At 52.7% G+C, this 14,867-nt stretch overlaps 1 protein-coding gene across 1 annotated transcript; it reads left to right on the top strand.

Moving 5' to 3' along the window:
• Positions 1–1,820: 1,820 nt before the first annotated feature.
• On the top strand, positions 1,821–14,651 carry CHIT1 (chitinase 1). The gene is made up of 11 exons (XM_004756348.3): positions 1,821–1,955; positions 3,013–3,042; positions 5,573–5,774; positions 6,348–6,404; positions 8,000–8,165; positions 8,398–8,522; positions 9,226–9,349; positions 11,529–11,714; positions 12,025–12,138; positions 13,567–13,693; positions 14,221–14,651. Exons 1-11 carry the CDS (start codon positions 1,931–1,933, stop codon positions 14,463–14,465), a joined length of 1,401 nt encoding a protein of 466 aa, XP_004756405.1. The 5' UTR covers positions 1,821–1,930; the 3' UTR covers positions 14,466–14,651.
• Positions 14,652–14,867: the final 216 nt, after the last annotated feature.

Genomic DNA, 14,867 nt, shown 5'->3' with positions numbered 1-14,867 from the left:
GGGTCCTCTTGGGGTCAGAAAGCTGAGTCAGAAAAGCTCCAAGCTGACAGGTCAGTTTCATTTGTGAATGTGGCAGGCAAGTGAAAAAGGCCACCGGCACCTCTGGAGATTCAGTCTTCACTCCCACGTTCACCCGCCCCTTCCCGCTCACATGCAGGAGCTGAGGGCCTCTGCTGATCTCAGGGGGCCCTGAACTCCTTTGCAGGGTCCCCAAGCAAAGGAAACAGAAATGACCAAAAAAGAGGCAGTGGCTGCGGCAGGGCCTACCCATCCGGGTACTGCGGTCCCACCCTCTCAGGGACCTCACAGAGGTTACCGGGACCCTGAGCTCTGACACACCCAGAGACTGGGCAGAATTGGGAGTAAGAAGAGCTGCTGGCATGCAGTGCCTTCCCCCAGCGATCCTCTGCGGATTTCAGTTTATAGATGAAGAAACTGGAGCTCAGAGAAGGTAAGGAAATGGCTCGAAGCTGTGCAGATAGGAAATGGCAGAGTGGGGATTAAAATCGAAGCAACTTGACCCCAGATCCGGCTCCCACCGGACATTCCCACCCAGCCGGCCAGGGCATTCAAGTTAAGGTCAAGGGCCAAGGATCGGATCACCTAAAATCGGCCACGTTTCACCTGGGACCCTAAAGTTCATGCACACACCAGACATTGTCTGCAGCCAGAATAAGTAGCACAGAATAAGTAGATCCTATAGTGGGTTGAACGGTCCTCCTCCCCATACCCCCCCCCCAAAAAAAGAAAGAACCTCGGAATGTGACCTTATTTGGCATAAGGGTCTTTGCAGGTATAATTTAAGGTAAGAATCTCAAGATGAGATCATCCTGGGTTAGGGTGAGCCCCAGATCCAATGGCAAGTATCTTACTAAGAGGTGACAGAAGAGACACAGAAGACACAGGGGAAAGGCCATGAGGCAGAAGGCAAAGTGATGCTACCACCAGCCACGGAACACCAGAAGCTGTCAGAAGCTGGAAAGTGCAAGGAAAGATTCTTCTTTAGAAACTTCAGAGGACGGACGGCCCTGCCAGCACCTCGCTTTCAGACTTCTGGCCTCTACCACCTAGAATGACTTTCTGTTGTTTTAAGCCTCCCCAGTTTGTGGGAATATGTTACAGCAGCCGTAAGAAATTAATATATATATAATTTATAGGAAACAAGGCATTTAAGGGACACCTGGCTGGCTCAGCCAGTGGAGCGTGTGACTCTTGATTTTGGGGTGGTGTGTCAGCTCAGGTTGGGCATAGAGCTTACTTTAAAAAAAAGAAAAAAAAAAGACAAAGAAAACCAAGACATTTAAAACTCCTACAAGCTCATAGTTGCTGTTTGTCATTAGATATTTTTCTCAATCAGTGGAGATAAAATGTATTACTAGGCTTGGAGGGTCACAAAATAAGATTTTCATGAAATACACATTATATTTGCAACCCCACCATCTTACAGGGAGGGCAAGTGAATTCCAGAGGGAACAGTGGAGAAGGAACCACCAGGCTGGTCGGGCGTCCAGCTTCCCTGACTTGTGAATCATTCCTCTTCGCGTCCCCCCACCAAGCCCATTAAGCAATAGGTCACTCGCGGTCTTCATCAACACCCCACCAAGGAAATCAGAACCAGGCTGATCCAGCAGGATGCTTAGAATCACTTCCTGCTTCCCTCTCTTGACCCACGCAGTTGGATCATGCCAAGGGCCCAGTTTACACTCTGTGATTGTTCCAGAGAACTAAGAATTGCTAAAGGCCATTGTGTTAGGTTTGCCCAATCCACGATATGTGACACCCTAGCCCTTCACGCCACACCCCAGCTCCCCTCTCCCGCCACCCCCGATTTCAACACTCCAGGCTTCAGTGGAACAGTGCAGCCCGATAAAAGGAGAGAAGATCTAGCAAGCCAGTGACACTGGCTGGAGTCTGATGCCGAGCCAGCACCATGGCACGGTCCATGGCCTGGGCAGGTGAGTGGGCACTGTCTGGGAGAGTGGGCTGGGCATGGGCAGCTGTGAGGAGGTGAGAATGTAGCTATTAGGTGGCTTTTTGGTGCTGTCTGCAAGGAAGCAGGAACATTCGGGAGAACTTCAGAGGGTCATTCCATTCCTGTGGGGTCCCCCTGGGCTCTTTCAATCCAAGAGTCTTTGTGCTGCAAGAAAAGGCTTTTCTCAATGGGCTCAAATGGACTTTTCCTCCTCCTGTCCTGCAAGCCCAGAGTCGGTGAACACCACGGCAGTGGGTGGTTTTCTCTTTCCATGTTCTTAGGCTTCTGTGTTTGGCCTTTTTCAAGGGATGCCCACTGGCAATGGATTCTTCCCACAAGGATTCAACCCTGTGCTGGTTGTTCCGTAAGAAAGAGGACAGCCCGGGAGCCATGACCTGGGTGTCCTTGCAAGTGTTCCCATAGGTTCTATTAGGATAACAGAAACATCCAAGGTCACCAGAAAGGTGAAATAAATCTTTCTAAAGGAGTCCTGCTGGGCCCGAGGTCTCCAAGGATGCTGGTAATTCAACCAAGCTCTTGTGAGGTGCGTCAGGAAAGCAGCACAAAGTAGGAAACTCGTGGAGGTGAGCAGAGGCACAGAGGCCGCATGGAGAGACGGTGTCTCTGGCCTAGCTCTTCCACACTGGCTCGTAACAGCCCCAGGACAGGTTTTCTGCTTGCTCCAAAAGAGAAACATTCTCTCTGAAACCTCACGAGTCAGGGGTTTTCCTAGAATCTTCCTAAATACACTCCACTCTCCACTGAGGGCTCTAGGGACGAACCATCTTCCCTCGCAGAAACTTCCCTCAGCTCTGGGGCTAGTCCAGGCCAGGGAGGGGCCCCTGCCATCTGGCCGGGGCGAAGGGATGGACCCAGTACCCTCCTGGGTCCCTTTTGGACAGAAGTGTGATTCAGAGAAAACCTTCCTTTGCCTACCCCTCTCTGACCACCCCTACCTCCCAGGCTTCAAGAAGCAGACAGGGTCCAGGAAAAATACGAATGAACAGTTAACCTCCGCCTTCTCTCTTGTGCCGCCTTAGGTTTGATGGTTCTGCTGACAATCCAATGGGGTGAGTGGAGTCTTCTTTGCAGTTTTGTTGTTTCTTTGATTGTTGTTTGCTTGAAGTAGGCTCCACACCCAGCGTGGAGCCCAACACGGGGCTTGAACTCACAACCCTGAGATCAAGACCTGAGCTGAGATCAAGAGTTGGACGCCCCCTTTTTTTTGGAGGGGGAGGGTAAGCGACACCTTCTTGAGACTAGCCCTGGGTTCCCGCAGCCCCTTCCTCTGCTCCCCTCCGCACTCACTCCGCACCCCGACCCCCACCCCACATTGAGAGCGCTTGCCAGATTTCCATGGGGCCTCTCCTCCAAAGGTCAGACCCCTACAGGTGTCCTTGTGCCAGAAACAGGTTCTTACTGCCTTACCCACTAGCTGAACTGCGTGACCCTGGGGCCAGCTTCACTGTCAAGCTCTCTCGGGTCTTCCCTGAGGTCCCTTGCTGCAGCCTCTGTGCTCTCACAGAGCTGAACACATTTCCCTATGTGTACATCAGGGTTGCTAATGATCAGTGTAGATGTCTCCCTGACCAGCGGTGAGCTACTGGAGGTAAGGAGCCCAAGGCTCACCCAGCTCCATGCCCCAGCACCTTAGCTCCGCCTGGACAACACACCCACTCCTGTTTCTGTTGGACTGATGGCATATAGGGCTCGGGAGAGCCTGAGGGGACCTCTTCCCATCTCGGACAGGTGCGAGATCTCCGGAGGATGCTCAGCAACTAGGATTCTGGGGTTCCCTTCCCACCCCACTCCTTGTGCGTCAGCGGCTCCAGGAATGCTGGCTTCTCAGACCCTCATCTTGAGGCTGGGCTGTGACGTTAGACAAACGGCTGCCCTCCTCGTCTCACAGGAGGCAACAGCCAGGAGCCACAGAAAAAACAAACGTGGGGAAGAAAGGTTGAAGATTTCCCTAAAAGCTTCAGCCCAAGTTACTCTGGGCTTATGGTCTGGTGTATATATTAACAGAGTCTTGTGTGAATGAAGGGGGAACACATGTAAAGCACTTAGAATAGAGCTTGCTGTCCGCTAGCACTGTTCTGAGTATTTAATATAATATATTTACTCTTTCTTCATACAACAGTCCTTTGAGAGAGAAACCATGATCATTCTCATGGTTTGGAGCAGGAAGCTGAGTAACCTGGCTCAAAGGTGGCAGAGCTGGGATTTCAGCCCAGGCATTAGAATTCCAGAGACCCTGCTTTTGACCACCGCATTTTATTGCCGCTATAGTACAAAAATCCATGCGCGATATTAGATATAACAAGATATGATGTAAGAAGAACCTCCATGCTTCTTCCTAGATAGTCCTAGGATGTATTGTTCCCCGGGTTAACCCTTTGCTTTGAGGAGTTCACCAGTCCTCCCCCTACATCAGTCCAGACTACACTTCCAGTCCCCACTGGCAAGTTCTACTCCTGCATGGCCTCTGGCTAGAGCTGGTGACCCCCCAAGGACTCCAAATTCTCCTTTGGGAGCTACCCATCTGCCCAGGGGAGTCCCAGACAGCCCCTCATGCTCTGGGTTTCCACACAGCCTCCTGTAGACACTTTGCACCTCTTCTCTCTCGCCTGACCTTTCACTAGCCGCTTAGAAGCCAAAGGGGACTGCAGAGAGACCCTGTCGGGGCTAAAGGAAGTCCTAGGGTCTAGACACTGGCCATAGATGTGCTCCAGTACAAACCCATGATTCCGCCGTTCGTGGCATAAAATGTTGGCTTGTGCAAACCATACCCTCATAGACCACAAGTTCTGGAAGAGACCTCAGAGACCACACAGTCATTTTCCAGTGGGGGCCCTGGGCCAGAGCTGAAGAGGGAGTCGCCCCAAAATGCATTTCTGACAGATGCAGGAATAAAAAATCAGCCTTCTCCCTGTCTGGTTATCTGGTCAACCTAGCATAACGCTGGCCTCTGTGGGGGCCGTGACTGCTAGACCAACCCCCTAGAAACAGGCATCCTTCCCCCAAAGTTCCCAAACTTTCTGGGGATTCCAGAAATAAGCTGCCTTTTCCTAGATTAATTTTTTTAAGCTTTTATTTATTTATTTGATAGAGACACAGTGAGAGAGGGAACACAGCAGGGGGAGTGGGAGAGGAAGAAGAAGCAGGCTTCCCTCTGAGCAGGGAGCCTGATGCGGGACTTGATCCCAGGACCCTGGGATCATGATCTGAGCCGAAGGCAGCTGCTTAATAACTGAGCCACCCACGCATGCCCCACCTTTTCCTAGATTAAATAAGCTCTTCATTAGAACCGTATCAGCAATATTAATAAACCTAGATCCTCTGCAAGAAATAAAACTTTTCTAAAAGCAAGACTAAAACATGAATGCAAGCATATAACTGGGCCCTCTTTCCTGCTACTTCATGTGTTTGCGTTTGAATGAAACTTCTGAAGTATTCCATGCTGCATTTTGAAAGTTCTGCCTCCCTGCCTTCAGCCGGTCCAGAGTCTCTGACATTATGTAGTTCTGCCCTGGGCGGAAGGTGCCGGTCCTCAGCGGACCTTTATGACCGCCATTTCTTTTCTTTGTCCCCAATGGCCAGGCTCTGCCGCAAAGCTGGTTTGCTACTTCACCAACTGGGCCCAGTACAGACAGGGGGCCGCTCGCTTCTTACCCAAGGATGTGGACCCAAACCTGTGCACCCACCTCATCTACGCCTTTGCCGGCATGAACAGTCACCAGCTCAGTTCTCTAGAGTGGAATGACGAGGTGTTATACCAGGAGTTCAACGGCCTGAAGAAGATGTGAGCTGCTCTGGAGGGGGATGGGAAGTAGAGAAGCCAGGTACCTCCTCTCAGAGCCAGAAATCTTCCCCAGCACTGCAGTGAGGCTATAGACTTGCTGTGTGGCTTTGGGCAAGTCACATCACCTCTCTGGGCTTTCCCGTGCTTATGTGGAAGAGGTAGGCATAGACAGGGACTCCTTAAGGCCCCTTTCGGTTTAAGTCTACGTGGGCTCTGGGTTGGGAAACTGCTTCCTTCTGCTGGGAATGCAGGCCCTTCTTCTTCCTAAAGTCTATCCATCCTCTAGCTCAAGCACCATCCCCACTTTGACAAAGCCTTTCTGTGGATCCACCTGATCTCTCATTTCTGAGTTCTTTGTGTGTCTATCTCCCCAGCGAGATGGGAGCCCTTGAAGGCAGGAACATGCCTTTTCTTTCGCAATCTAGAGCTGTGCATAGGGACTTACACAGCCCCCACCCCATCAGTGCCCATCAGAGCACCTACCACCCCTTGCTTTCTCCATCAGTGAGGTGAGCCCCAAAACCTGGCTGGGTGTTAAAATCTGTAAATACCAGCATGTGTTATCTTTCCTAGGAATCCCAAGCTGAAGACACTGCTTGCCATCGGGGGCTGGAACTTCGGCACCCAGAAGTGAGTTGGCCGTGGGCACCTGTAGGGCAGAGCCACTGGGTGGGGACCTGACTCACTGGCAAGAGAGAGCCCTGGTCAGGGAATCAGACCAGGCTGAAGTGTAATCAGAGCAAGGGGGTCGGGAGGGGAGCCTGGAGTCTGGGGGCTGACCTTCCTCTTGGGCTCTTGGTACCTCCCTGGGAGGGCCGTGGAGGAGGCTGAGCTCCAGAATGTTTGTTACACACCCAGCCTCGCCAGCAGCACAGGACAGATTCTGACCCCGTTCCAGTTCTCAGTCTCTTCCTCCTAGAAATGGGTCAAGGGAGAGTCCTAACTAATCCCAGGGAACACAAGAGTGTCTATATTTTCTGAGCTCTAAAACAGGATACCTTATCTGAGAATTTTTGTTCCACTTCTGGGTGTCAAAGGCCGTTTGTGAGAGCGAGCTTGGCTGCCAAAAATACTGGCATTTCTAGGACATTTTTGAGGAATTATAGAGATAACAGAATGAGGTATTTGAACCTAGACATTTCCTAGAAAGTCCAGAATACAAGGTTCCCAAAGTTCTAAACTATTCTTTCTAAAACTTTGTGTGTGTGTTTTTTTTAAAGATTTTATTTATTTATTTATTTGTTAGAGAGAGAGAGAGAGAATGAAAGCACAAGCAAGGGGAGTGGCAGACAGAGGAAGAAGCAGGCTTCCCACTCAGCAAAGAGCCCGATTTGGGGCTTGATCCCAGGACCCCAGGATCATGAACTGAAGGCAGACACTTAACCAACTGAGCCACCCAGACATCCCATTTCTAAAACTTTCTGGATCATGGGCCCTTTTGAAAACCCAATGAAACCTATGGCCCACCTTCCCCAAATACTGTATATATGCAGATTTTTTACTGGAATAAGGGGTTCTTAGCCTGGGGATCCTGGCACGTGGATCCCACTTCAGAACTAATTAGTTAAATTAATTAAATTAATAAATCAATAGAAAACCAACTAAAATAAGATTAGTCTATAACCTTGAGACACTTCTTAGAGGGATCCTGGCAGTCAAGAGGATGAGGGGGAGGGGGTTCCTCGGGCGGCTCGGGATTTCACGGAGCTCTGATCTGATAATAGCACAAGCCTTTTACATATGCGAGTTTGAAGAAAATGACCATGTGAACCGACCAGGGACAGAGCAGCCGGCTCTCGGGTTGCCCAGATCTTCACTCACCTTGCTGTACTCTCCCCGTTCATTTTAGAAACTGATCTTTCTTCTTTTCTAAACCTCCCCGCTGGGCTGACAGCTAGCTCCGGTTCAGGGTAGGACAGTTCCCTGAGCAAGGACATGGCAGCAGGCTGGTGGAGGGAATTAGGGAGGCAAAGCTCCAGACAAGTCAGTGTGCCCTGGGGACAGGACACACTTCAGACCGTCTCTTTTCCAAGGCCAGGCTGATAGCTCCAGGGCCAACATTGCAACAGGCCTCTGACGCAGCCCTCCCAGCATGCCATGCTCCCCACCCCCGGCCCAATGGCGGACCACCAATATCCAGAGGAGTTTTTCACTTGCGTCTGAGGGAGAGAGAGGCCCCCCCTTGTCAGCAAGGCAGGCCCACAAAGCCCTTCATAACCCCACAGGTTCACAGATATGGTGGCGACAGCCAGCAACCGTCAGATCTTTGTCAACTCAGCCATTAAGTTTCTGCGCAATCATGGTTTTGATGGCCTTGACCTTGACTGGGAGTACCCAGGAAGCCGGGGGAGCCCTCCTTCAGACAAGCAGCGCTTCACAGCCCTGGTGCAGGTGTGGCTGGGCGGGGGAGGGGGTCAGCCTGCTGGCCAGGGGGGCCCAAATCAACGGCCTCAGGGGACACATGAGTGCTGCTCTGTCCCCAGGGCCCACTGTCTTGTGTGTTAGCATAGCACAGATCAACCCTGCGGTCGGTTTTCAGACTCCCAAAGGGGAACATCTGCTTGGGGCCCCCAGGGACCTAGCTGGTCCCTGCCTCTGGGCTCACCCTGAGCTGCCCCTGCAGGACCTGGCCAAAGCCTTCCAACAGGAAGCCCAGACTTCGGGGAAGGAACGCCTTCTTCTGAGCGCAGCCGTCCCAGCCGGGAGAACGAACATAGATGCCGGATACGAGGTGGACAAAATTGCTCAGTGAGTCTCAGGCATATTATATGGAACCTGCGTGCTCCGAAGCTGAGCTGCCCCAGGAGGAGAGCAGGTGCTCACCTGCGAGGTGTCGTTCTGGGAAAGACGGGCCCCTCCAGCAGCGGACCCAGGAAGGATCTGCTCCCCCTGTCTGCTGCTCCAGGGTCCCGATGCTCTCTTTCGGAATCCTTGCCCTTTTCCTTGGAAACTCAGTCTTAACATCAAGTACCCTGGGAGGGCAAGTGTGAAGGCCAGAGGACGAGTCAGCTCGATTCCTGCACACTGACGTGCTGCGTGTGCACCCGCGTGCCTGTTAGAGACGCGGAATCTGACCCTACCACGGGCCTCCTAAAGTAGGGCCTGTGTTCGGATGAGGTTCCCAGGTGATTTGCGGGCACACAAAAATTTGAGCAACACTGAGCTAGATTTCCCTCCAGAATGGTGAAAGCAGGAGGTGTCCTGAGCTTGCTGGAGGAGGGATGCCAGAGATGGGAGTTGCTAACCCCACGGTGTGAATGACAATGACCTCAATACTGGGAGCTTGGGGGGAACAAGGCAGTGCTGTCTAATCACCTCTTACAGACTGGGGATGACCCTGTACCCCTGCGTCTTACCATGAGGGCCCGTCCTTGGCCCCACAGGGAGTGCAAGAAGGAGCAAGGAGGGGTTGCTCGCTAGCTCCTCACCCTTCTCCCCACACCTCCTGCAGGAACCTGGACTTTCTTAGCCTCATGGCTTATGACTTCCATGGCTCTTTTGAGAAGACCACCGGACACAACAGCCCCCTCTACAAGAGGCGGGGGGAGAGCGGGGCAGCAGCCGAATTGAACGTGGTGAGTGGTTGCAGTGGGGAGGCAGGACTCCTCATTCCCAGGCCCTGTCAGGTGGCTTTTTTTTTTTTAAGATTTTATTTATTTATTTATTTATTTATTTGAGAGACAGCAGGAGCCTGGGCCGGGTGGTGCTGAGGGACAGAGGGAGAGGGAGAAGCAGACTCCCCGCTGAGCTGGGAGCCTGATCCCAGGACCCTGGGATCCTGACCTGAGCCAAAGACAGAGCTTTAACTGACTGAGCCCCCCAGGCGCCCCCAGTCTGAGGCCCTAATGGAAACAAAAGCAGGATAACCAATAGCGCAGAGTTGCTGGGACTTTCTCTTCCTTTGCTTGTTTCTTTTCTCTTCCTGTGCAAATGCTGAGGGGAAACCTTACTCCTGTTCTCCTATTTAGCATCCTGGCTGATAGTAGACACAGCAAACCAATTTAACGACATCAAACAAAGCAGTGACTCGTTGAGAGGCTGTCTTTCACCTTCAGTGTCCTACAAAAATGACTTCTCGCTTTCTTCACATCCCCCACCACATTTCCTTTAAGACCATGGGTTAACTTTCCCTCCTGGTCACTCTGATTGACCTTGTGGAAGGTGCTTTCAGAGACAGAAGCTTTCCCAAACTAATAACACGTCAGCGGATATCCCTCGGGGTTGGGCCTCCTCCTCCCCCACCCCAGACCCTGGAAAGGGCAGGTTTGGTTGCAGGCTGGGGTGGGTGGAGGCTTCCTGCCCGGCTCACCCTGGTGGAGCAGCCCAGAGGGTTGTTTATAAGCCCACTCTACATTTTTTAAAAAGTTAAGAATAACCGAATTGTTTCTATTCAAAATAGACAAACAAAAACACCCTAAATAAAAATGCTTTTTAATTTGGGGGAGCCCACATTCTAGTGTATCAGCTAGGATAGAACATCTTCGACTTCTGGGGCTCTTTCACAAATAAGGGACACATCTTTGGGTATTTGAGTTCACACTGAGCCCAGCCCCTGCACCCCCATCTGGAAAACTGTGCAGGTCCCGGGGGGAAGCCAGCCCAGCCCAGCAGGGAAATACCCAGAGATGTTCAGCTGAGAGTCGAGGGCCCGGAAGTCCCACCAGCACTAGGCTGTCCAGGCCGTGCGCCTTCAATCCACGTAGGGGAAGGGAGGCCCTTCTCCTCTTAGGAGGAGGCCTTCTGCTCTCTGTACTGTGTGTCCACGACTGCTTCTGGCCACAGAGTGACTTTTCCAAACGTGCACCAAGTGCCATAGAGCTCAGCAGGGGGGCCCACCCTCTGCCTTCGAAAAGCTCCAGTCTGATCAGAGATAAATCATGTAGACCAGCAGAAAGAAAGAAATACAGATGCATTTAGTGAGAAGTGTCCCTTCCTTAAGTGCTAGGAGGGGACGGAGTGACAGGAGGACTTGGATTTGAACGGTGCAGCTTCCTGGGGGAAGCGAGCCTGTAATCCTGACCTGGGGGCGGGGTCTTCCCTATTCATTTATCCCAAATCCTTAGACTGAGCACCTCTGCATGTCACAGGCAGGGGGTGTCACGTCAAGTCATGCGTGAGGGAAAAAGTCCTGGCGGGGACACATGAGGACGCCGTGAACTCATTGGTTCTTCCTGTTGGAGCACCCAAGTGTTGAGCACTGTTCTAGGCACGAGGGACATAGAGATAAAGGAGACGAGGTTCCCGGCTCCCATACTGGGTGGAACTTCAAATGACTATGAGCTCAAGCGTGATCACAGCTTCCCCTGGCTGCGTTTTGCTGGACCTTCTAGCTGTGCAATATCTTGCAATTCTTGCCATTTTAATTGTTTTCATGTTATGGACAGGAAGCCTGAGGCTCAGCAAAGTGAAGTGGTGACGCGGCTGACCCAGGCAGGGATCTCGGCCGCTTTGCGCTTTGACGCATCCCGAGCATCTAGCCCGGTTCCCAGGGCGGGGGGGTGCGGGGGGCGGTTATCCATAAATATTGGCTCTGTAAATGGTTGTCAGACTACAAAGCTCATGCTCGTCGGCCAGAGTGCCATGCGGCTTCTCTCTCTTTGGGGTCAAAGATCTAAGACAGGACCTAAAGAAGACAGGACAGGCTTGGAACACTACTAAGGCCTGTGGTGTTCCTCTGAAGCTCCTGGCTTTGGACGGCCAGAACCAGGCCAGAGGCAAAGCGAGTTAACCCTGCTCCTCCTCATCCCTCATCAGGACTCCGCCGTGCAGCTGTGGCTGCAGAAGGGGACCCCTGCCAACAAACTGATCCTTGGCATGCCCACCTACGGACGCTCCTTCACCCTGGCCTCCCCATCAGACACTGGAGTGGGGGCCCCAACCAGGGGGCCTGGAACCCCTGGCCCCTTCACCAGAGAGGGAGGGCTACTGGCTTACTATGAGGTAGGACAATCCACAGCCACCCCTCATATGGGGTGGGGTGGGGGGCTGCTGCTTCTCCCATAGTTTCTGAATGAGGATGCCAGGCAAAGTGAATTCTGGCCTGGCGAATTCCATCCCTATCTGTCATTTTGTATCATCGTTAAACCCCAGTGCCTCATTGAATCCAGGGTTCTAGGTCATTCAATCTGGAACCTCCTAGGTCCTGCAGGTTCCCTTAGACAGGAGTTTTCCACTCTCTGGTCTCCTCTTGGCCAAGGAGGCACAGGTCCCTCCTCCCCAGGCTCCCCAGCTCTGCCCTCTGCTCCTACAGGTCTGCTCCTGGAAGGGGGCCACTCAGCACAGAATCGAGGACCAGAAGGTGCCCTATGCATTGCAGGGCAACCAGTGGGTGGGTTTCGATGACGTGGAGAGCTTCAAAACCAAGGTGAGACCCAGCCCTGTTGGGAGGGGGTGGACCTGGGTGGGCCCAAGGCTGTCAATAGCACTGAACGGTAGCATTCAGAACCTCTTCAAAGAGAAGTCTCCTGTAAAATATCTCAACATGTCACAAACCTTCTCGTGATAGCATTTTACATTTTTACCACCTATTGATTAAGACGCAATCACAAAAAGTCGCTCTACCATGAAAGAATTTGTATTTTATGACATACTTGCATTTGTATTCAACAAAATACAAATTCTACAGACACAGGGAGAGAAGAAATACATACAGTGAGGTGTATCCTTTTATTAAGCTCATTGACAGTATTTAGTGCATGTTCAGAGTATAGAGTTTTTCGTTTACTTATATGACCCACCCCAACCAACTCTTGCTCAATATCAGTGGCTGAAAAAGAGTGCATTTATGTATTTCTTTCTTTTTTTTTTGACATTTTTAAATTTAAATTCAATCGAGTAACATAAAATGTTGGTTTCAGAGGTACAGATCTGTGATTCATTAGTCTTATATAATGCCCAGTGCTCTTTACATCACATCCCCCCACCAAGGTCTATCACCCAGTTACCCCACCCCTGCATTTATGTGTTTCCATGACTCTCTCTCCCATGAGATCGTGACCTCCTATAGAGGCACCACAGGGTGCCTTCTGGACAAGTCACTTCCCTTCCGATGCAGGGAATGGCAGGTCTTCCTAGAGGAGTAGATCAAAGGCTCTGGAAGAATTGAGCAGGGAGTGTGATCCCAGCTGGAGGAGACAGGAGAAGGGGTCATGATGGAAGGGTCTTTGAGAAAGTCTGAAAGCAGAGAAGGTGCATGGGCCTCAGACCTGCCCTACCTTCCAGCCCCCGCCTCACGCCAGGGCCTCCCCCGACCCCTGGCAGGCTTAGAGGGATAGGGAAGCCCCTTAAGAGAACACACAACCCTTTCCCAGGGACGAGTTGGGGATCTAGTCGGGGAGAGAAGGCCCTCAAGGGAGGACAAAGACCTGAAGATAGGGAAATTGATCAGATTTCTGGGGAAGCTTTGTCGTCCCTATGGTAACTGGATTCATCACAACCAGCAGGCAGTGCCCCCAAACATAGCAGCTCAGCCCAGGAAAGACGGAGATGTTAAAGCTTCCAACCTAGGGAAGTTCACACACACCCACTTCTCATTCCTCCACCCTCACCCCCACCCCAGGCCATACTCCTGCTGAGATGAGAGGATTCCAGAATGACTTGTGCCCAGTGGGGGGTCAGGTCTCAGTCTCCTGGGCTTCCAGCCTGGGCCTGTGTCCGGAAGCCTGGACTGCTCCTGGCCTGGGGGTGCTGGAAACAAGAGCCCTGTCTCAGTGAGGAAGCCAGAGGAGGGACTGTGGGGCGGCCTGCCCAGGCTGCCCCAGACTCCGCCACCTGTACCTTGCTCCCCACACAGGCCAGCTATCTGAAGCAGAAGGGCCTGGGCGGGGCCATGGTCTGGGCACTGGACATGGACGACTTTGCTGGCTTCTTCTGTAACCAGGGCCACTACCCCCTCATCAAGGCACTGCAGCTGGAGCTGAGTGAGTAAAGAGCCGGGGGCAGAGGCAGAATCTGTGGCTAGGGTACCAACACCCGCTCTGTGAGCTGCAGGTCCTGGCTCCTTCTGAGGAAACAACTTTGCCCAGTACTGCAATTTCCCAAATTTCATGCGCTCTGGGGGCTAAGGAAACTGTTGAAATCATTCTCTTTCCAGGCTCTTCTTCCCCTTTCTGACTGTGGCAATGCCCTTTGGGAGTGTTGGTAACCGGGGCTTCCCTCTGGGGGCCCTCAGCCCAGGAACCGCAGCTCACGCCTCTCCTTTTAAAGGGAAAATAGTTTGCCCTCAGCCTGCAGTGCGAGACCCCCGGTGGTCCTTGCTGGTCTGTGCAGATAGAAGATGGCTATTGACGGCCTCTTGCCCACGGCCTGCCCCCACGTGTCCCGCTGAGCAGTGCCGAAGGGCATGGCTGCTGTCAGGCTGTTCTCCACCTGGGGTACCTGGCCGCTCTCTGCCTGTGGGTTGGGATCCCTTGGGGGAGACCTGGCTGAATCTTCCCTCTCTCCCCAGGTCTTCCCTCTATGCCTTCAGGCACCATAGAACCTGAAGTCCCCATACCAGGCCGGCCTTCTGAACCTGAGCATGGCCCCGGCCTCAAACAGGACACCTTCTGCCAACGCAAAGCCGACGGGCTCTACCCTAACCCTCAGGACCGGAGCAGCTTCTACACCTGTGCAGGGGGGAGACTATTCCAGCAGAGCTGCCCGCAGAGCCTGGTGTTCAGCAACTCCTGCAAATGCTGCACGTGGAGATGAGCACCTGAGACCCCTAGAGCCGCAGCCACCAACCAGGCCAGGGCCCAGGGTCACTCCATGGCCTGCCTTAACAGCTCTCCGGGGGTGGGGGGCCTGCAATCCCCCAGACCTCTCAGCCTTGCTTCCTTTTGTCCTGGCTCTCCTGGGCTGCCTCTTTTACTTGCAAAATAAATCTGGTTTGCACTCCACTGTCCCGAGTGAGTGCTGTGACTTACAGTGCCTCTCTAAGCACCCTGTTGATTAAAACAGGGGAGGTGGGGAAGCCACGAGGAGAGGGTAGCGTAAGGCACGCAGAGGTGTGAACCAGGTGAGAAGGCTGTCCATTTGGGGTGTGAGAGGCCCCGCATCACCTCTCACCACATCCCAGCCAGCAGCTCTCAGAACCCGGGTGACCACCAGAGA

Source organism: Mustela putorius, unplaced genomic scaffold, assembly GCF_011764305.1.
Source record: "Mustela putorius furo isolate JIRA1106 unplaced genomic scaffold, ASM1176430v1.1 tig00000508_pilon_pilon_pilon, whole genome shotgun sequence".
NCBI lineage: Eukaryota > Metazoa > Chordata > Mammalia > Carnivora > Mustelidae > Mustela > Mustela putorius.
Note: the sequence above shows the minus strand (reverse complement) of the source record. Positions and strands in the feature narration are given on the sequence as shown.

Coding starts and splice junctions, on each gene's coding strand:
- CHIT1 (XM_004756348.3), top strand. CDS start 1,931: ATGGCACGGTCCATGGCCTGGGCAG. Junction 8,523..9,225: donor GAGGTGGACAAAATTGCTCA/GTGAGTCTCAGG, acceptor CACCTCCTGCAG/GAACCTGGACTTTCTTAGCC. Junction 9,350..11,528: donor CAGCAGCCGAATTGAACGTG/GTGAGTGGTTGC, acceptor ATCCCTCATCAG/GACTCCGCCGTGCAGCTGTG.